At 45.8% G+C, this 22,579-nt stretch overlaps 1 protein-coding gene across 1 annotated transcript; it reads left to right on the forward strand.

The window, feature by feature from the left end:
• Window positions 1-666: 666 nt before the first annotated feature.
• Window positions 667-22,122, forward strand: LOC101518136 (ATP-dependent RNA helicase DDX19A). The gene is made up of 12 exons (XM_004584015.3): window positions 667-826; window positions 4,869-4,917; window positions 9,032-9,082; window positions 10,224-10,359; window positions 13,600-13,692; window positions 15,420-15,522; window positions 16,172-16,286; window positions 18,317-18,494; window positions 18,801-19,038; window positions 19,930-20,092; window positions 20,529-20,720; window positions 21,040-22,122. Exons 1-12 carry the CDS (start codon window positions 770-772, stop codon window positions 21,099-21,101), a joined length of 1,437 nt encoding a protein of 478 aa, XP_004584072.1. The 5' UTR covers window positions 667-769; the 3' UTR covers window positions 21,102-22,122.
• The last annotated feature ends 457 nt before the right edge of the window (window positions 22,123-22,579 follow it).

Genomic DNA, 22,579 nt, shown 5'->3' on the forward strand with positions numbered 1-22,579 from the left:
TTTATACAGTGTATCAGCAGATAGGGGATGTTTTTCTCCCTCTCTGTAGCTTTGTCTTTCCAAATAAATAAGGAAATGATAGCTACGTAAAAAGGTCAAGTTTAAATTTGGCTGCATATTTGCCTTGGACATTACAGTGGTAACGCAATGTACAGTGCTGTGGTATATATGCACAAGTTTGGAAGAACCTTGAAAAAGAAATCGCTGTCATGTCTGCTTTATTGGAGTGATGTGACTACGGGGTTCAAGAGCCTTATTTTTAGAAATTGTACGTATTGGAAAGGCCGGGTTACAGGAATTATTTTCCACTCCCCAAAGGGCTCCAGGACCCAGGAGCTTCATCTGGGTCTCAGGCGGGCGTGGTCCCAACCACATTAACCATCCTTTTGGGGTGGGGCCGTCCTATCGGCCGTCCACTTGCTTCTGGTTTTTTTGCAAGTCGTATTAATCGTGGAAACGCACCAAATGAGTCTAAGAGGAATCACACACTTAATCTAAGACGCGGCGGATTTAAACACAAGCAGGGATGGCGTGAGGCCTGCACGTCCCGCTTGCCCGGCTCCGCAATGCCCAGGCTGCCGCCCAAGTCAACCCAAAACACGGAGCGGACACGCGCGGCGGGTCGCGGCGCCGCTTGGTGACGTTTCCCGCCCGGCAGGCGCCGACGTCATTTTCGTGCATCGCCCATTCCCGTCGGCGTGAGTGGGCTATCGGGGTGCACGCGTGGTGCTGTGCGTTCTCCCACGGTCGCCCTCCCACCTCCAGGACCATGGCCACCGATTCGTGGGCCCTGGCGGTGGACGAGCAGGAAGCGGCTGTCAAATCGGTGAGTGGCTGCAGCTCCGCGGAGGGAGAGCACCGCAGCCCCGAGCGGACCCTGCCTGGGGTGCGGGGAACCTCGGGGCGGCTGCACCCCGAGCTTGCCCTGCTGTGCTCGGTGCTGGATCTGTGCGCTGCAGCTTCTCTCCGGTGCACGACTGTCAGGAGTGGCAGAGGAAGAGGCTGTGTGTGTGTGTGTGTGAGTCCTATTTCGGGTTCACTGTTTCCCAGATCCTTGCTTACTGTGATTGGCCGTTTGTAACTCTTCCTAGAGTAACAGAATCAGATTTAATGTTTCAATCTACTGTAGATTTGTGGGGAGGGAGGATTATACACATTGTTTCCCTTGTTTCAAGTGACATTAGTTTCATATACTGGTTTTCTGATTTATGAAGCTCCACTTAATTATGCTGTAAAGGGTGGGTTTCTGTTAACAGCTAGGGTACAAGTTTGAGGTTTGTTTAGTGATAATGAACTAGTAGTTTTAAGAATATAAGGGCTTTTAACTTGTAGTCTTAAGTCACGTAACTTGTTTAATTGTACCTATATTGGAGGTTCAATGTGATATCTCATAAGTATATGTCACATATCCTAACCAAATCAAAGTAACTAACCTATCCTTCTCCTTGTCACTGCTTGCTGTTTGGAGCCCTCCAGTGAGCCAAAGTACAGGTTACTACAGCCACCCCTTGTATGATCTTCTTGATGTTTAAATTACATTTCTTCTCCAGCTACTCTTTGTTGCTTTGGAAGGATTTCAGCTTATCAGCAGATAATCTGAGGTGAGCAAAATCAGTGGAGCGCAGCAGTCAGCTTTATGGCTTCGTTATAAGGGTGCAGGCAGGAAAAGTAAAAGAATTCTTAACACAGAGCACATTTATGGGTAGGAATTCTGGGGTATTTCTCTTTATTTTTTATTTTGCTTTTTTTTTTTTTAAGATTTATTTTTATTGGAAAGTCAGATATACAGAGAGGAAGAACTTCCATCAGTCAATTCACTCTCAGAGTGGCCGCAAAGGTCAAAGCTGAGCTGATCTGAAGCCAGGAGCCTCTTCCAGGTCTCCCATGCGGGTGCAGGGTCCCAAGGCTTTGGGCCATTCTCGTCTGCTTTCCCAGGCCAGAAGCAGGGAGCTGGATGGGAAGTGGGGCTGCTGGGACACGAACTGGCACCCAGATGAGATCTCGGTGCGTGCAAGGCAAGGATTTTAGTCACTCGGCTACCATGCTGGGCCCTCTTTTTTAAATATTTATTTCTTCAAAAACGCACAGTGACAAGGAGATACAGAGAGCTTCTTCATACTGGTTTGCTCCCTAAATGACCACAACATTTGGGACTAGGCCAGACTGAAGCTATGAATTCCAACCAGGTCTCCCAAGTGGGAGACAGGGGCCCAGGTAACTTGAGCCATCTCTGCTGCGACCTGGGGCGCATTAACAGGGAACTGGACCTGAAGCAGAATAGCTGGAACTTGAACTCTGATACAGGGTTCCAGTGCACTCAGTACCTTAACCTGCTGTGGCACAGTGCCCACCCCTCTAGGTATCTCTTATAAAATTTATATTTGAGCAAAGTATTAGAGAATGAGTCGTATGTAGGATAGAGGCAGAGGTGAACGGCATCTTAGAAGAGTACACGTTTGCGTGGGACTTACCTACAGAACCAGGAATCAGAACTCATATTATGCTTTAGGTGAAGTTATTAGATTGGAATAGTAGCAATTTCTAAAACATCACAGGGCATGTTTTGGATCCTAGCTGAAAATTGAGACAGCTTCAGCTGTATTGGGTAGCCTTAGAGAGAGTGTGTGTGTGTGTGTGTGTGTGTGTGTGTGTGGAGTGTGTGTGTGTTTAAAACAGGATGCTGTCAGCAGTAGATCTGGTGCTGGATTGTAGAGAGCAGGATGGTGTTAGAACGATTGATATCTGAGCAGAGGAGATTACTGTGCAAGTGATTCTGATGTCCTACACATGAAGGGTCTGTTGGGCAGCAGAAGTGAGGAATCATAATAGGGAGAAAAAAGGGAGAGAGAAAGAGAGGAGATAGAGTCAAAGAGCAGTGTTTTCAGCCTGGAGCCCACAGTTGTTACGGAAGTGCCAGCATCAGGAACAGTGGGAGCAAGGGCAGATTCAGTATAGTGCCCTCACGGGGTTAGGAGGCATCTTGGTAAGTACCTGTGTTAGGGGAGTCCAAGAGAGATCCAAGTTTGATGATTTGTTAGGACACATGGGACAGGCATATGATTACACTCACAGCCATGACTTATTACAGTGAAAAGATATAAAGCAAGATTTGCAGAGAGAAAAGATTCATGGAGCTAATTCCAGAGAAAACTTGGCTTGAACTCAAAGAGCCCTCTCCTAGCAGAATTCGCAGGCTGTCTTTCCTCTGGCACCATATATATGAGGTGGTGGTGTTAGGGAAACTTAGTATAGGCTCATTCAAGGTTTTTTGTGTTTTTTTTAAGATTTATTTTATTGCAAAGTGACATATACAGAGAGGAGGAGAGATAGAGACGAAGATCTTCCATTTGATGATTCCCTCCCCAAGCGGCTGCAGTGGTTAGTGTTGTGCCTGTCCAAAGCCAGGAGCCAGGAATTTCCTCCAGGTCTCCCACACAGGTGCAGGGTCCCAAGGCTTTGGGCCATCCTCGACTGCTTTCCCAGGTCACAAGCAGGGAGCTGGATGGGAAGTGGAGCTGCTGGGATTAGAACCAGTGCCCATACGAGATCCTAGTAACTGCAAGGTGAGGACTTTAGCCGCTAGGCCACCGTGTTGGGCCCTCATTTAGGGTTCTTACTGGCAGCCTTTCACATAGTCATTCTGTCTAAAATGTACCAGATTTCCAAATTTGCATGTATTTCATAGTATGTATTTTTATGAACTTTTAAGACCTATTATATGCATGGATTTAAAATGTTTTGGCTGGGGGCTAGCATTGTGCTAAAGCAAGTAAAGCTACTGCCCATGATGCCAGCATCCCATATTGATGCTAGTTCGTGTCTTGGCTACTCCACTTCCAATCCAGCTGGCTACTCATGTGCCTGAAGAAGCACAGAGAATGGCCCAAGCGCTTGGTGCCCTGCAGTAGCTTCAGAGACCTGAAAGAAACTCCAGGCCCGACTCAGTCTTCCAGTTGTTGGTAGCCATTTGGGGAGTGAATCAGCAGATAGAAGATTTTTCTCCAGTTCTGCCTTTCAAATGAATAAAAGCATCTTTAAAAAAATAAAAAGTATCTTCTTGCTCCAAAACATGTACTTTAATTCATTTTTCCATAAAATTTTCAGTAGTTTGGATGTCTGCTTATTTTATTTATTTGAAAGGCAGAGCAACACAAAGAAATTTTCTGTCTGCTGATTCCTCCCCCATATGCCTGCAGTAACCAGAACTGGGCCACCCTGAAGCCACGGGCTGGAACTCAGGCTTGGGCCCCCCATGGGAATGGCAGGGACCCAGGGATTGGACTTACCACCTGCCGTAGAGGCAGGAAGCCAGTGAGGAAAAAGCAGAGGCAGGAATTGAGTGCAAGCACTCTTATTTGGCATGCAGGAGAACCAAGCAGCAGCTTAGCCTGCTGCGTCTCAAGGACTGCTTTCTGGGACCGACATTTCCTTTTTTTTTTTTAAGATTTATTTATTTTTTATTGGAAAATCAGATTTACAGAAAGAAGGACAAACAGAGAGGGGGAGCGTCCATCTGCTGGTTCACTCCGCAAGTGGCCACAACGGCCAGAGCTGAGCCAATCTCCCATGTGGGTGCAGGGTCCCAAGGCTTTGGGCCATCCTTGACTGCTTTCCCAGGCCACAGGCAGGGAGCTGGAAGGGAAGTGGAGCAGTCGGCATACAAACTGGCACTCATATGGGATCCTGGTGCATCCAAGGTAAGGACTTAAGCCACTAGGCTACCACACCGGGCCCAAAGTTCTTTTTAATTTAATTAATTAAAAAAAAAGTTTCATTCACCTAAGGTAGAGAGACTGCCTTCTTACTAGACTTTGGCAGAGGAGCTTGGATTGAGTCATTTGCTTAACTGTCTTCTTATTCCTCTTCAGATAAGCAATTTGCAGATCAAGGAAGAGAAAGTCAAACCAGAATCCAATGGTGAGTTGCTAGTAACTGCAGTGGAGCATTCAGTGTCTGTTTGCCAAATGACAGCACTGGATTCAAAAGCACTGGCTTCCTTAGGCCCAATGTCTACGTTCATTTTTACATGATGCTGCTGTGGCCCTGTGTCCAAATTTCCCCATTTTATAAAAGGGCCAGTGTTGCAGTGCAGTGGGTTAAGCTGCCACTTGTGATGTTGGCACCCCATATCAGAGCGCCTGTTTGAGTCCTGACAACTGTGCTGATCCACCTCCTTTGCTCTTATGCCTGGGGAACGCAGCAGGCAATAACCCAACTGCGTGGGCCCGTGCTCTCCATGTGGGAGAGCCAGATGGAGTTCTTGCCTCCTGGCTTCAGCCCAATTTAACCCTGTCTCTTACAGCCATTGTGGGAGTGTGTGAACCAGTAGATGGAAGATCGCTTTCTCTGGCATTATTCTTATTGCTTTATTTTATTAATTTATGAATTGTATCTGCAATGGCATTTCAAAATGAGGTATCTCCTTTCTGTAAGTCTGCCTTTCCAATAACAATAAAATAATTTTTAATATATTATTATTGTTATCATCATTTTATGATACAGTTTTACAGACCCTGGGATTTTCTTTTCCCCATCCTCAAATTCCCTCTCTGCCCCCACTGAGTTCCCCTATATTATTACTGTGGTATAGTTCTTCATAAACAGTTATATGTCCATCTTTGTGAGCATGGATAATGGCACAGAGTCTAGCATCCCATTGTCAAGATATAGCTAACAGGGCCCGGTGCTGTGGCCTAGCGGCTAAAGTCCTTGCCTAGAACACCCTAGGATCCTGTAAGGGCGCTGGTTCTAATCCCAGCCACCCTACTTCCCTTCCAGCTCCCTGCTTGTGACTGGGAAAGCAGTTGAGGACAGCTTAAAGCCTTGGGACCCTGCACCTGTGTGGGAGATGTGGAGGAAATTCCTGGCTCCTGGCTTCGGATCCGTGCAGCACCGGCTGTTGCGGTCACTTGGGGGAGTGTATCATTGGACAGAAGATCTTCCTCTCTGTCTCTCCTCCTCTCTGTACATCTGCCTTTCCAATAAAAATAAAATTTAAAAAAATCTAAAAAAAAAAAGATATAGTTAGCAGTTTCATTGGGAGTCCATGTTTGATGTGGAAGTAGAGATGCATACTGCATTATATCCTCATATCTGGATATGATATTCTCTATTACACAGTTACTCTACATCCCCTTAAATGAAAAGCCACAAAACAAAATCAACAACAGGAAGAAATTAAAAACGCCATGAAGTTAAATAAAATGCTACTGGATGACTAATGTGTCACTGAAGAAATGGAAAAGAAAATCAAGAACCTTCTTGAAGAAAATGATGCCACTGTAGGATCTATGAGTCTTTGAAGAATTTAATCAGAAGAAACTACTTTGAAGAGATGAAACTAACAAAAACAAAAAAATCAAAATCCATGAGATATAGCTTCCACTGATTTTTGTTGGTGAAGTGTGTTTCCTGTAGGCAACAAATAGATGGGTTTTGTTTTTTAAATCCAGTCTACTAATCTGACATTTGATTGATGAGTTTAATCTATTTACATTCAGAATTAATGTGAATGTGTCGAATGAGCTAGCGGATGAAAGATCTTTCTCTCCTTTATTTAAGTCCGCCTTTCCAATAACAATAAAATAATTTTTTTAGAAAAGATTTATTTATTTTTTATTGCAAAGTAAGAGATATACAGAGAAGAGGAGAGACAGGAATATCTTCCATCCGATGATTCACTCCCCAAGTGGCCGCAACAGCTGGTGCTGTGCCGATCCGAAGCCAGGAGCCAGAAACTTCCTCTGGGTCTCCCACACAGGTGCAGGGTGCCAAAATGTGGGTCATCCTCAACTGCTTTCCCAGGCCGCAAGCAGGGAGCTGGATGAGAAGCAGGACTGTCTGGATTAAAACTGGTGCCCATCTGGGATCCCGGCGCGGTCAAGGTGAGGACGTAAGCCGCTACGCTATCACGCCAGGCCCAAATCATTTTTTACAAAAAGATTTTGTCAAATTTTTATTGGAAAGTCAGACATAAAGAGAGGAATAGAGAGAGGAAGATCCTTTGTTGATTCATTCCTCATGTGGCTGCAAAGGCCGGAGCTGCACTGATTTGAAGCCAGGAGCCATGGGCCCAATAAAATCATTTAAAAAAAATGTTTACTGTTACTGGAAAGGCAGTTTTACAAAGAGTAGGTGAGAGAGAGATCCTGCAACTGCTGGTTCACTCCACAAATGGCTGCAATGGCCAGCGTTGAGCCAATCTGAAGACAGGAGCCAGGAGCTTCCTCCCAAGTAACTTACATGGGTACAAGGTCCCAAGGACCTGAGGCATCCTCTGCTGCTTTCCCAGGTCATAAGCAGAGAGGTCGATCAGAAGTAGAAGTAGAGCAGGCAGAACTTGAACCAGCTCTCATATGGGATGCTGGGACTACAGAAGGAAGAGTACCCTGTTATGCCACTCCCTATTTATACAACAATAAGTTTTGGCAAGCTTTTCATGTCAGTACATCAAGTATCTTCACACTTTTTTTTTTTGTAAGACTTATTTCTTTTTATTACGAAGTAGATATACAGAGAGGAGGAGAGACAGAGAGGAAGATCTTCTGTCCGATGATTCACTCCCCAAGTGAGCGCAACGGCTGGTGCTGCGCCGATCCGATGCCGGGAACCTGGAACCTCTTCCAGGTCTCCCACATGGGTGCAGGGTCCCAAGGCGTCGTTCTGTCTTTGACTGCTTTCCCAGGCCACAAGCAGGGAGCTGGATGGGAAGTGGAGCTGCCGGGATTAGAACCAGCGCCCAAAAGGGATCCCGGCGCGTTTAAGGCGAGGACTTTAGCCACTAGGCCAGGCCGCCAGGCCCACACTTTTTTTTTTTAGATTTATTTTATTTTTATTGGAAAGGCGGGTATGCAGAGAGGAAGAGAGAGAGAGGAAGATCTTCCTTCCGATGTTTCACTCCCCGAGTGACCGCAATGGCTGGAGCTGAGCCAATCCGAAGCCAGGAGCCAGGTCTCCCACACAGGTGCAGGGTCCCAAGGCCTTGGACTGTCCTCGACTGCTTTTTCCCGGTCACAAGCAAGGAGTTTTACAGAAAGTGGGGCCACCAGGACCAGAACCTGTGCCCATATGGGATCCTAGCACATTCAAGACGAGGACTTTAGCCACTAGGCTGTCTCGCTGGGCCCTAGTTTTAAGTTATTTTTTATTTGAGCCTAAGCATGATCCTATCTGCTGGTTCTCTTTCAGATGCCTACAACAGCTAGGGCTGTGCCACACCAAAGCCTTGAGCATAGGACTCTCCTAGTCTCTCTGGCAGTGGCAAGGACCCGTTTGCTTAGGAGCATTTTGGCAGGAATCTTAAATTCAGAGCAAAGCCAGGATTCAAACCCGAGTGCTCTGATAATGGGACACAGATAGCCCAGGCAGCATCTTTTTTTTTTTTTTAAAGATTTATTCATTTTATTACAGCCAGATATACACAGAGGAGGAGAGACAGAGAGGAAGATCTTCCGTCCGATGAGTCACTCCCCAAGTGAGCCGCAACGGGCCGATGCGCGCCGATCTGAAGCCGGGAACCTGGAACCTCTTCTGGGTCTCCCACGCGGGTGCAGTGTGCCAATGCATTGGGCCGTCCTCGACTGCTTTCCCAGGCCACAAGCAGGGAGCTGGATGGGAAGTGGAGCTGCTGGGATTAGAACCGGTGCCCATATGGGATCCCGGGGCTTTCAAGGCAAGGACTTTAGCCACTAGGCCACGCCGCCGGGCCCCCAGGCAGCATCTTAAGTGCCATGCCAGACACTCACCCCTAGTGCTGTAGTTTAAAGTAGGGTAAGTCAGAAGTGACCTGTTCTCACCACTATGATGCTGTTTAAACTCTGTAAGAATTAAAATTTTTCTTATGCACTTAATCTTCCTTCAAATATGAATGTTAAAAATTTAAATTTAAAATAAACATGTTTAAAATATGTTAAAACATGAATGATCATTCTATTCTGATCACTAAAACAGATTTTGTTGTTCTTTTGTTTCCTTCCTTTTAGGTTAATTTAATGTTTATGTTTCTAATTATGGTATCTGTTTTCCTGTGTAGGTGTTATCAAAACCAGCAACCCAGCAGAGAAAACAGATGAAGAAGAGAAAGGTAATCACTCTTTAAAGATGTACGGCAAAGTTCTGCCTTCAGACCAGAGATGGTCTCCCCAAGAAACTGTTGAATTTATCTGGACAATAAGATGCTGGACACTATGCAAAGTGCATGCTTGCAATGAAAGAATTATGACTGGATTTGAACTGTAATACTGCAATAAGGTGGAGGAATCCACCATGGAAGGCGGGTACGAGGAGGGGTTGGGGGAATCCCAGAGCCTATGAAACTGTGTCATAAAATAAAATGTAATAATAATAATAAAAAGATGTACGGCAAGACAGTAGGTAGGAGCCTGGCCTTGGTTCATGGAGCGAGAGGGGCTCTGAATTGTAAGACCAGGAAGATGTGAATGACTCAGCCAAGCACATTGAGAAGTAGCAGTTTCTGAGCCGGGGCGGGGGTGGGGGGCCAAAAGAGTGTGTCACAGAAGCCGGGAGGCAGTGTTAAGAAGCAGGGAGTGCCAGTTAGGTGAAAAGTTGATTAAGGGAAGAATTAGAATTAGAAATTGATCATTGTGGGCATCATGGGTGAGATTGACTGGACCTATTGAGGTCATGTCAGATTTAAAAAAATAAGAGATGCCAGTCCCTGTACTTCAAACACAAGGGGATTGTGGGAGTGAATTTAGACTAAATTTTGGAGAATGTTCCACAAAGGGAACTAGTATGACACAAAGGAGGAAGTAGATTTTCGGTGAGAGATGTTTCAGCAGGTTGACACCCTGGTAGGAATGACCACCAGGAAGGGAACTGATAATGCAAGAAAGTGTCCTGTGGGTAGGAAGGGACAGAACACATCAAGTAAGCACACTGAGCGTTAAGAGCACAGGTTGTTCATCCTAATCACGGGAGGGAAGATGAGGATACAGGTACAGGTACTTGTGGTCGTGAGAGAGAACGTGGAGAGGTTAGAAGTTGAGAACAAAACAAGTGGGTCATGGAAACAGTGGCTTGCTGTGCAGTGCAGCCTGTTTGAATTTAGTCAAGAACTACAAGTGAGACCCATTTGTGTGATTGTGTCTCCATTCGTGTTTGGCTGATGCACAGCTACTAGTGCACAGAAGAGGAGGGTTCTGGTTTCACAAGTGCGGGGTGTGCAGATGAGTGTGTAAACATTTCTTGTCTCCTCCTAACAGAGGACAAAGCTGCCCAGTCCTTGCTCAACAAGCTGATCAGAAGCAACCTCGTGGATAACACAAACCAAGTGGAAGTCCTGCAGCGGGACCCCAGCTCCCCCCTGTACTCAGTGAAGTCCTTTGAGGAGCTCCGGCTGTGAGTGTGCTCTCCTTGCCACGCTCTTCCTCGCTGGCCCTCCCTGTGTCGTGCAGCAGCAGAGAGAGGTCCTCCGGGGATTCTGTTGTTTACCTTGACATTTCAAAAAATGGTCATGTCTTTACTTCTTTGAATAGGTAACAAGTCACATGATTGAGAAGTCCTAAAGAATAAAAAGTTTACCTCATGGTCTCCCACCCTTGTCTTAGGGCCTCCAGGTTCTCAGGGCAAGGATTTTAAGTGCCACGGCAATTCATCATAGCTGGAAGTCTTTTCTCTTTTATACTCTTAGAACTTTCAATAAAATATTGGCTGGCAGGTGATTTCTGGATGTCAGGAACATTGAATTAGGTAAGCCCTTTGATTAGACTGTAGGGTTGACAGTCTTAGGAACATTTTATCTGCTTTTCTCCAGTCCGTCTAATGCCTGCGGCATTGTGCTCAGTGTGGATTTTCATGGCATTATTTTAAAGGTGGTGAATTGTAAAAGGCCATAACACATGTTTTGTTTTCTACTTTAAGTTACATATTTATAGATCCTTGGTTTACACACTTAACACTATACTAATTGTTAAAGGAGCACAAAATGTCACTGCAGTTCTTGGCGTTTGCAAGAACACAATCTGCATCATAAACAGGAAAGAACTGTTGGTGGCCCATGCTGTTGCAGAGCCTCGTATCACCAGCATCCCATATCAGAGTATCAGCTCAAGTCCGGTTGCTCTGCCTCTGATTCCTGCTTCCTGCTAATGTGCCTGGGAAGCCAGCAGAAGACGGTCCAAGTATTTGAGTTCCTGCCATCCAAGTGAGAGTCCCCGTTAAAGCTCCTGACTCCTGGCTTTGGTCTAGCCCAGCCCTGGCTGGCAATCTGGGGAATGAGCCAGTGGATAGAAAATTCTCTTTTTCTCTCTGTGTAACTATGCCTTTCATACAAATAAAAATAAATATTTTAAGGTTATTTTGGTGCAACAGCTTTAAGTTTTGATGCATATATTTTTTATTATTTGAGAGGCAGGTTTACAGACAGCCGAGAGAGAGAGAGAGATCTGTCATCTCCTGGTTCACTCCCCAAATAGCCACAATAACCAGATTTAAGCCAGTCTGAAATCAGGAGCCAGGAGCTCCTTCCAGATCTCCAACATAGGTGCAGGAGCCAAGGCCTTGAGCTATCCTTCACTACTTTCTCATGCCTTAAGCAGGGAGCTGGATGGGAAGTGAAGCAGACGGGACTTGAACTGGCATTCATGTGGATGCTGGCACTACAGGCAGAGAATTAATTAAGCCATCATTCCTGCCACAAAGCAATTTTTTTAAAGGACTCTAATTGTTAATGAAGTAATGGCGAAGAGCAGGTTCTTAAGTGCAGGCACTTAGCTTAGTGGTTAAGACACCTTGCCACATCAGTAGTGCCTGAGTTCAAGTACCAGCTCCATCCTGAGTCGAACTCCTTATTAATGGGCACTGTGAGTGGGCTAGGTGATGGATCAGGTGGCTGAGTTCCTGGCACCCAGTTTCAGCTTGTCCAAGCTCCAGATTGTAGATAATTAAGGAGGAAACAAGCAGGTAGGAGTTATTTAGTTCTCTGTGTCTCGTAGAGAAAAATAAGTAAATTTTAGAAAAAGTGTACTTTTTAACCTTTTAAGCGTTTAGGGGAAGTTTCTTTTTTTTTTTTTAAGATTTATTTTTCACTTGAAAAGGAAATTTGCAGAGAGAAGAAGAGACAGAGAAAGAAAGATCTTCCGTCCACTGGATTCATTCCCCAAATGACCACAGTGGCTAGAGCTGAGCTCATCTGAAGCCAGGAGCCTCCTCTGGGTTGACCACATGGGTGCAGGGACCCAAGGACCTGGGCCATCATCCACTACTTTCCCATGCCATAAGGAAGTAACTGGATTGAAATTGGAGCAGCCAGGACACAAACCTGTGGCCATAAGGAGTACTGACGCTTGTAGGTAGAGGATTAACCTGTTGAACTACAACACCAGCCTGAAGTTGTACTTTTTTATGCATATTTCCTTTGTCAGGGGCTTTATTCTACAAATCTGTCATTTCTCCTTCTGGCTGTTTATTTTTAAAATTTTATTTTTCTTGGAAAGTCAAATTTACAGAGAAAAGATCTTCCATCTGCTGGTTCACTCCCCAAGTGGCTGCAGTAGCCAGAGCTGAGTGGATCCTAAAGTCAGGAGCCAGGAGCTTCTTCTTTGTCTCCCACATGGGTACAAGGTCCCAAGGATTTGGGCCGTCCTCTATTGTTTTCCCAGTCTACAAACAGGGAGCTGGATGGGAAGTGTGGCCTACAGAATTAGAACTGGCCCCCATATGGAATTCTGGCGCATGCAAGGCAAGGTCTTTAGCCACTAGGCTACCATGCATTGCCCTGGCTGTTCCACTTCTAATCTAGCTTCCTGCTAATGTCCCTAGGAAGGCAGTGAAAGATGGCCAAAGTCCTTGGACCCCTGAACCCATGAGGGAGAACTGAAAGCTCTGGCTTCTTGATTTGACTTCTTGAGAAATAATCTAGTATGATTTTTGTTAAACATAATGTAAGTTTAACACTAGCAGAGAACTTAAGTGCAGTGTATCAGCAAGTTCAATTTATTATTTACTATGTAGCTCAGCTATTTATTTAAGAAATTAGCACATTCCTAGTCTTGATTGTGACCAACATAAACTAAGCATTTAAATAAGTTCAGGATGAGTTGGTCTACCCTTACCTATTTACTATACATTGATTGATTTGCATGCCTCTTGATTGTCTTGAGCATTTGCACCACTGACTTGGGAAGGACCAAGGAGTTTATTTGTGCACTGCAAAATTTAAAACAAATTCTCAGATGGGCATTGTGGCACACTAGGTTATGCCACCACTTGGAACACTGCATTACATGTTGGAGTGCCTATGTGAATCTGGTTATTCCACACTTCTGATCCAACTTTCAATACATACACCTGCAAGCAGCAGATGACATCTCAAGTACTTGGGGTTCCTGCCATCCATACAGGAGAACTGGGTGGAGCTCCTGGTTTCTGCCTGGCTTCATATTTGTTGGGGAGTGAACCAATAGATGGATGGAAGAAACAAACCTAAAATTCTGTTCTTGAACTTTCATGCCTTAGCAGAAGAAAAGACGGTGGTTTTGTTTTGTTTTTAAGGTGTGGGAGATATCATTCCATGTTAGATGTAGATTGTGGACCTTTAAAACAATGAATCCATTTCTCTCTCTCTCTCTGGCCTGCTAGGAAACCACAGCTTCTCCAAGGAGTCTATGCTATGGGTTTCAATCGACCATCCAAGATCCAAGAGAACGCATTACCTATGATGCTTGCTGAACCGTGAGTATTCAGATCTAAATTTCCCTTCTTCCAGATTTGGTCTAATTAAAGTTTTTCAAAAATAGCTGTTAGTGTTCCTGAAAACAACATAGACCATTTGGGGCAACATGTTTCTACAGAGAAAATCACATAGAACAGTTTCTGCTTTTCCTACTTAATAGTTTCCATAGACACAGTGTTTTACTCTGTGCAGCTTTTAAATTTGCAATTTTAAAAATCAGTCCTTAAGACTTTTGAAAAGAGTATGCATCTCTACTTCCAGATCAAAGATGAACTACTAATGAAACTATTAGCCGTATATTGACAGTGGGAATTTAGACTGTGCCATTGTCCATGCCTGCAATGATGAACATGTGACTGTTTACGAAGAGCTATGCTATAGTAATAATATAGGGGAATTTGGTGGGGGGGAGGGAATTTGGGGACAGGACAGGGCAAACAAAAAATTAATTAATTAATTAAAATAAATAAATAAAAAGACTTATGAAAATATAGAGAGAACAATACCAGGAACACATCTGTAGCCATCTCTTGCCAAGACATGAACCCTGGAAGCCAGAGACAACCTGTCTGTCCTCCCCTCCTTTCTTATCTCACATCACCGAATAAGCTCCAACAGCAAGTGGTTGTCCCTTTATAGCTGTCTCCCTGTGTATGTGTCCTTGGGGTTTCTTTATGTTTAAACAAGCAAATGATGTCATACAACAACTATTTCTCCCAATCAACTGTTACTTTTTTTTCTTTTATAACCTTGGTTATATGAAACAAATATAAGAGTTCTTTTTAAAACATCCCTGTAACCTAGTATTTTTGCATTATCCATAAAAATGAGAAAAAGGGACGTGCGTTAGGAGCTGAGTCCCAGGGACTTGGTATGGCTGTGCTGAAAGTGTCACTGGGGACTTGCCTAAGCATGGAGCTCATGATTTCTGGAAACCTTGAGGTACAAAACTAGGGCACTCTGTGGCAGAGTTCTGAAGATTTTGTGCTATAACCAATCTAAAACAACAGTTGATTATGACTTACTGTTTAAACAATTTTTTTAAACAACGTATTTAAAAATTGCTAAGATAGGGCCCAGCACAGTGGCCTAGCGGCTTAAGTCCTTGCCTTGAACGCACCAGGATCCTATATGGGCACCGGTTCTAATCCCAGCAGCTCCACCACTTCTCATCCAGCTCCCTGCTTGTGGCCTGGGAAAGCAGTCGAGGACGGCCCAAAGCCTTGGGACCCTGCACCCACGTGGGAGACCTGGAGGAAGTTCCTGGCTCTCAACTTCGGATCGGTGCAGCACCGGCTGTTGCAGTCACTGGTGGAATGAATCGCCAGAGGGAAGATCTTTCTCTCTGTCTCTTCTCCTCTGTGTATATCTCTGACTTTGCAATAAAAATAAATAAATCTTAATAAAATTGCTAAGATAATCTGTGCTTAGTGCAGGAAGCCTGTGTAAGAAAGCCACAGGAGAGCAGCCATTCCTTCCACCCAGAAAGAACATATTTACTCTTTTTTTTTTTTTTTTTTTTAAAGATTTATTTTATTTTTACTACAAAGTCAGATATACTGAGAGGAGGAGAGATAGAGAGGAAGTGGAGCTGCTGGGATTAGAACCAGCAGCCATATGGGATCAAGGCAAGGACCTTAGCCACTAGGCCACGCTGCTGAGCCCCATATTTACTCTTCATTGTGTCTCCCCACCTTGATTTCATCTCCGTTTTCCCTTGATTCAGCCCACAGAATCTAATTGCCCAGTCTCAGTCTGGCACTGGAAAGACTGCAGCTTTTGTGCTGGCCATGCTCAGTCGAGTGGAACCAGGAGACAGGCACCCCCAGGTGAGTGTTTGGAAGCCTGCATCCCTGGCTTGCCTGCCCTGGGAAGAGCTGTACGATTTATGAAGAAGAGGAGGATTAACAAGAGCTCTGATTGTTTACAACCCATTAGACTATGTCTCAGGCAGAGAGCACATCAGTATACCAGGATCCAGCCTGGTAATGGTTCATCTGGAAGATAACAGTACTAATGGCCTCTCGGACAGTGTTTGCCAAGTGGTTTAGGTGTCCCCTTGGGCAGCTGCATCCCATACCGGAATACCTCAGAGTCCTGGCTCCACTTGATTTCAGCTTCATGGTATGCCTTGGGAGGTAGCACACAGCCAGAGTATCCGGTCCCTACCATCCACGTGGCAGACCCAGATGGGCTCAACTCCTGGCTTGGAGCTGGCATGGCCTCAACTGTTGCAGACATTTTGTGAATGAACCAGTGGGCATTTATTTGATCTCTCTCTTCTCAAATAAAGAAAAGAAATGAAACTTAGAAATTCATATTAATGCCTTCCAAAAGCCTCTGCCAGGCACAGCTCACTTCATTCTCCTGTTGAAAGGTGTCCTGGCTGGGGAGGTTGGTTCCCTACATTGTTCACATGGGGCTGACGGCTGGAGAGGCTGCTGGCACTGAGTATGTCCTCTGTGATTCCTCTGTCAGTGTCTCTGCCTCTCCCCAACATATGAACTGGCACTTCAAACTGGAAAAGTGATCGAGCAGATGGGCAAATTTTATCCAGAACTAAAGCTTGCTTATGCTGTTCGTGGCAATAAATGTGAGTATCTACCTCAGCACTGAATATGAGGCGGGTGGTTGGGTCTTTCATTTCAAAGGAGTGGTGGCATGTCTTCAACTTAGTGTAGTCTGATCCTAGAGCCAAGCTGCATGCTTTGAACTAGTCTGTTGCTAATTTTTTTTATTACCTGCAATATTCATGGCAACAAGGAGAGTGCATTCGGAAGGACAGTTAAATGAAGGCAGTAGCCCTATGAGTAGTGCCAGACCTTCTGCTAAGAACGTTAAGGTACTTGTCAATAACTCCTTGGTTGTTCAACTCCAGAACTATATGTACTGTCTTTTAATAAATTTTATTTTTTAAATAATGACTACATGGTTTATCAGGGTGGGAAGGATCGAGGTATAGGGAAAATTAGGTGAATTCATTGCTTCCAAATTTGCTATTTCTTCTTCTTCTTTGTGCGGAAGGGGAGAAATAAAAGGGGAAACCACTTACAACTTTCCACATATCCCAGTACCCAGGGATGAGGAACTGCCACCTCATATCAACCCATGGTGCACTTTTGATTGTCTAGCTGATGTGGCTACTGTTGTCATTGTCATAACATAACATAATATAACCTGAAATGGTTATAGATCTGTTGCTTCACATAGCAAGCCAAACACTTCTTACACCTGATAGTAACTTAAAGTATAGTCTATTGCTCTTTTGTTAGCAGGCCTTTCCAATGTTAAAGTAAGATTTAAGTTGTTAAAAAGTTCCTCATTGGTATCACAGTGCTTAGTATGGCTGATAAAAGTCAGATCCCAGTCTATTAAAGTGAGCTCCATTTTTACTGCACATTAATAGCAAACTTCTTTTTTAAATTTTTATTTATTTATTTTTAAAGATTTATTTATTTTTATTGGAAAGGCAGTTATGCAGAGAGGAGAAGACACAGAGAGGAAGATCTTCCGTCCAATGGTTCACTCCCCAAGTGGCCCCAATGGCTGGAGCTCAGCCAATCCGAAGCCAGGATCCTCTTCTAGGTCTCCCATGCAGGTGCAGGGTCCCAAAGCTTTGGACCATCCTCCACTGCTTTCCCAGGCCACAAGCAAGGACCTGGATGGGAAGTGGAGCCGCCGTGATTAGAACCGGCACCCTTATAGGATCCTGCTGTGTTCGAGGCAAGGACTTTAACCACTACGCTATCACGTCAGGCTCTCACTAACTACTTTACAACTTGCTAATACAACTGGAAAAGCATGGAAGGATCGCCAAAAGTACTCTGGAATCCTGTACTGACTCTGGAGGTTGGGAAGAAGGCCCTGACTCCCAGCATTGGACCAGCTCAGCTCTGGCCATTGTGGCCTTTGGGAAGTGAACCAGTAGAAGTTGTTTCTCTTTCTCTCTAATTCTAACATTCAAATACATCTTAAAAAAAAAAATGAATAAATATAATCTGTTATGTAATTTTTTTAATAAAACATTGAAAAACAAAAAAAGAGAGACCAGGGTGATGGTTTAATGAGCTAATCCTTAGTCTACAAGTGCTGGCATCCCATCACCAGTTCCTATCTTGGTTACTCCACTTCCCACCACTCCTTGCTAATCTTACTGGGCAAGCAGTGGAGGATGGCCAAAGTCGTGGGACCTTGCACCCATGAGGGAGACCCAGAAGGGGCTCCTGGCTGCTGAACAGCTTCATTCTGACAGTTGCGGTCAAAAAGAGCACATACAAAGAGAAAGGGAGAGATTTCTTTCATTGGTATGTTCCTCAAATAGAAAAACCACAATGGCACAGGAGCCAGGATCTACACCCATGCCTGTCATGTGGGTGGCAGAGGCCCATTACCTAAAGCCATCATCTGCTAACTGCAGGAATGCATTAGCAAAGTGGATTGCAAGCCTACAGGGACTTCACCCAGCCAAGTTAGCAATAGGTTTTGGATATTATTTAGTTTCCATCTTACGTTATCACAAAAAAAACAAGAATTGTGGAATTAACTGGTTATACTACTTCTGTTATGTTGTGCATGAATTTGATTACCAGAACTTTACAACAAGAATTCATCTTGTGTCCACAGTGGAAAGAGGGCAGAAGATCAGTGAGCAGATTGTCATTGGCACCCCAGGGACCGTCCTGGACTGGTGCTCCAAACTCAAGTTCATTGACCCCAAGAAGATTAAGGTGTTTGTTCTGGACGAGGCTGACGTGATGATAGCCACGCAGGGCCACCAGGATCAGAGCATCCGCATCCAGAGGTAGGAGCTGAAGGCAAGGGCAAGGGAACAGCTGGCTGAGCAGCTGCCTCTCGTCCCCTGACCTGAAACACTCCTTCTTGTTCTCTTGACTCTGGGACTTGGGCATCTGCTTGATCAGTGCTGACCAAAGTCCCACCCTGGGCTACGAAAGGAGACCTGGGACTCAGCCCGTGCCCAGGCCCTCCCTGGGAAGCTGCACACCTGCTGTAGCCTCCTGGGAGTACGGCCACCAAGCTGCATGCGGTGTTGCTATTGGCCCTGCCGGGAGACTCGGGGTCACGCCAGATGTCTGGGCCTTGGTTGCAGGATGCTGCCCAGGAACTGCCAGATGCTCCTTTTCTCTGCCACCTTTGAAGACTCGGTGTGGAAGTTTGCCCAGAAGGTGGTCCCGGACCCAAATGTGATCAAACTGAAGCGCGAGGAGGAGACACTGGACACCATCAAGCAGTACTACGTTCTGTGCAGCAACAGAGATGAGAAGTTCCAGGCCTTGTGCAACCTGTACGGGGCCATCACCATCGCTCAGGCCATGATCTTCTGCCACGTGAGTATCAGCAGCTGGTGCCTGCTGGGCTGCCCTGCCCAGTGCCTGGCTGTTCCACCTCAGTGCTGGGGAGGACCCAGCTGCCCAGGCGGGAAGTGGAAAGGCAGGCCGGAGTGCTGGATCACCTCCACCTGCCCCAGAGCGTGGTCCCCTGGGGTTGTACTGACTTCCCAGGGGAGGCTGGTGTGGGGGGTAGAATGCTCTCATCCCACTTTTCAGAGATCACTTGGGGAAATCTCAACTCATCCCCTGAGTAATTTTTTGTTCTGTATCTGTATTTTAAGATTTATTGATTTTTCATTGGAAAGGAAGATTTGTAGAGACAAGGAGAGACAGAGAGAGAAAGATCTTCCATCTGCTGGCTCGCTGCCCCCATGGTTGCAGTGTCCAGAACTGAGCCAATCTGAAGCCAAGAGCTAGGAACTTCTTCTGGGTTTCCCAAGTGGTTGCATGGTCCCAAGGCTTTGGGCCATCCTCTACTGTTTCCCCAGGCCACAAACAGGGTGGATAGGAAGTGGAGCAGCTGTGATACAAGCCGGCCCTCATAAGGGATGCTAGCAATAGCAGGCAGAGGATTAGCCAGTGGAGCCACCACACGCTGGCCCTGCACTGAGCAATTTTTAAGCATTAAGGAATGTAGACTAGTTTGGGCTCAGTCCACACTCCTGCTAGATGAAAAGCCTAGAGCAATTAATTTGTTTACCCAAAATCAATCATGTGTCTGGATTTCTGTACCTGACAGTTGAAGCCTATTGTGCTGAATGGACTAACTCAGCAACGCTTTTGTGTATTTTATATGCCACAGGTCTTTTTGCAAGTATCAACTGACCTATCTGTCTGTCTAGCAATATGTTTTACACGTGTTTTTAAAAGCAGTTGTTTGCACTGCAGACCCGCAAAACAGCCAGCTGGCTGGCAGCCGAGCTCTCAAAAGAAGGCCACCAGGTGGCCCTGCTGAGTGGCGAAATGGTGGTGGAGCAGAGGGCAGCTGTGATTGAGCGCTTCCGAGAAGGCAAAGAAAAGGTTCTGGTGACCACCAATGTGTGTGCCCGTGGTGAGCAGAGATGGGTGTCCTGCCTGTCCAGACCCCATTAGCCTGAGAAATCTGTGTATGGAGGGAGCTCAGGTGCTCCGGCCGTTGGGCGTGGTTGGCGTGACATGGCTTTCTCAGAGAGGCTGGATTTTGGGGTGAGAAGCTGCACAGGAGTCCTGCCCTGGTGGGAGGAACCGTGCAGAAGCCTGCGCTTCCAGCTGCAGCTCGACAGACCTGGGCTTTTGCAGCTTCTGACTGAGCTGGCAGTTGTATTCCTACCTGCCAAGGCTCCCTTCTTTCTTCCGGCCTCTGCGGCGTGCCTTCTCTGCACATCCCAGAGGCAGCTGTCTAAGGCTCCTTCCCTCACCTGGGGGGTGTGTGCCTGGGTCTGACTGTGGGCAACCCTGACTGTGTCTCTGCCGTGACGCCTGTGTCTCTCCAACCGGGCTTTGTGCAGGTATCGACGTTGAGCAGGTGTCTGTCGTCATCAACTTTGATCTTCCCGTGGACAAGGATGGGAACCCGGACAACGAAACCTACCTGCACCGGATTGGGCGCACGGGCCGCTTTGGCAAGAGGGGCCTGGCCGTGAACATGGTTGATAGCAAGCACAGCATGAACATCCTGAACCGAATCCAGGAGCATTTCAGTGAGTCCCTGCAGGGTCCTCTGCCTGCAGGCCTTTCCTGGGGGGTTGGCGTGGGGCTGGGCAGGGAGGTTTCCCTGTGGCCCCAGAGGCCTCTGCCTAGGGTCTCCTCTGCTTTCCTACCCCTGGGAGTTCTCAGCAGCGTATCTGGAAAGTTTAGGGAGCCAAGACCAGGCTGGGCGCCCTGGGTCGGACTCTGCCCTAGTGAGCAGGGCATGTTCCCCTGTCTTCCCTTCCTGTGGTCCTGTCCCTCGTAATCCGACCACCACTACTACTTCTGCTAAGCCCATCCTCTTCTCTCTGACTCTTCTTTCTCCCCCAGATAAGAAGATAGAAAGATTGGACACAGATGATTTGGACGAGATAGAGAAAATAGCCAACTGAGAAGCTCCACCTGTCCCTGGTGCCCGCCCTTGGCACAGCCCCTGCCTGGGAGACAAGAGCTGTCACACCTGGCCTTGATAGTCACCAAGAAGACAGCGCGTGATGAGAGAAACTACCTACCTCACTTTAAATTACGTTTGGACTTGACAAATTTTGTGCATTGACGATGAGAAATTGAACAAAAAAAATCTGTATTTTGGAAAATGGTCCTTTTTTAAAAGCCTCCGTTTTCCTCATTCTTACACTAATCATGTTGGTATGGATAATCACTTGCGGTAGGACCCTCTGCCTTTTTTCTGTAGAAGGGCTGTGTGAATCAGCTGCAGAGAGAGAAATGGTGTGAGAGCCTCACAGTGCATGGATGTGAATCCCACCACCGTGGTGGGCCCTGGGCAGGCAGCAGCGCAGCTCCGGAGCTGCCCTTCTTGCAACCCACTGTGCCTGTCAGGAGTCAGGACCCTAATGCCATCTTCTGTGTTTCATAAACAGACAACCCACTGGCCCCTTTTACTTTCTCTTTTTAGGAGAAAATGTCTCCTTGTTTCTCCCTGGTGAACTTCTTGGCTACTGTTTTATAACAGATCTGGAGAAAAAAAACACACAGATACCGGTGAATCTCGCTACTTCAACGAGACTGGCAGGGGCTAAGAAATCCTTGGGCCATCTTCTGCTCCTCCTCATCCAGCACTCCATCAGCCCATGGTCACGGCACATTAGCGGCACCAGCTAGGTTTCTGAACACATCTGACCTAGTTCTTATCCATGGGATCACACAGTGACTGCGGCTGAGCAATTACAATCATGTGAGAAGAGTGTGCTGTTCATCCAGACTTCATGGGTTCCTTTATTTCATACACTGTGTAGGAACACAGATGGAGAAATTGTAGCTGTGTATGCATCATTCATTGTTAGAAATTTCAGTCATGAGAAATGCTTTACTAATCATGGCTTGATTTTATTTCTATTCTTATTAACCTAATATATTATGCTCATCAAAATGTTGTATGTGTATGTGTATATATTTTGTATATTTATAAAAAAGAAATATTCTCTGCTTCCACTCTGGGATGACCACTGCCAGAACTTTGGTGAACATTTCCACCAATTCTATTTTTTTTTTTCTTAAAGATGTTATTTATTTGAAATGCAGTTTCAGAGAGAGAGAAATATTCCACTCACTGGTTCGCTCCTTAATGAAGTGGCTATAATGGCATGGGCAAAGCTAGACTGAAGCCAAGAGATTAGTCTGGGTTGCCCACATGGGTGGCAGGGGCCCAAACAAAGCCGTCCGTCCCCATGTCACAAGCTGGGAACTGGATTGGAAACAGAATAGCTAGAACATGAAACAGTGTCCATACGAAATGTTGAGGCCACAGGCAGTAGCTTTTCTGGCTACACCACAACAAAAGCCTCCAAAATTTCCTTCTATTTGCATAAACCGGTACATTTTACAAAAATATGAATACCCTATTCATTCT

The sequence above is a fragment of the Ochotona princeps genome, chromosome 16, assembly GCF_030435755.1.
Source record: "Ochotona princeps isolate mOchPri1 chromosome 16, mOchPri1.hap1, whole genome shotgun sequence".
In the NCBI taxonomy this organism is placed as follows: Eukaryota; Metazoa; Chordata; class Mammalia; order Lagomorpha; family Ochotonidae; genus Ochotona; species Ochotona princeps.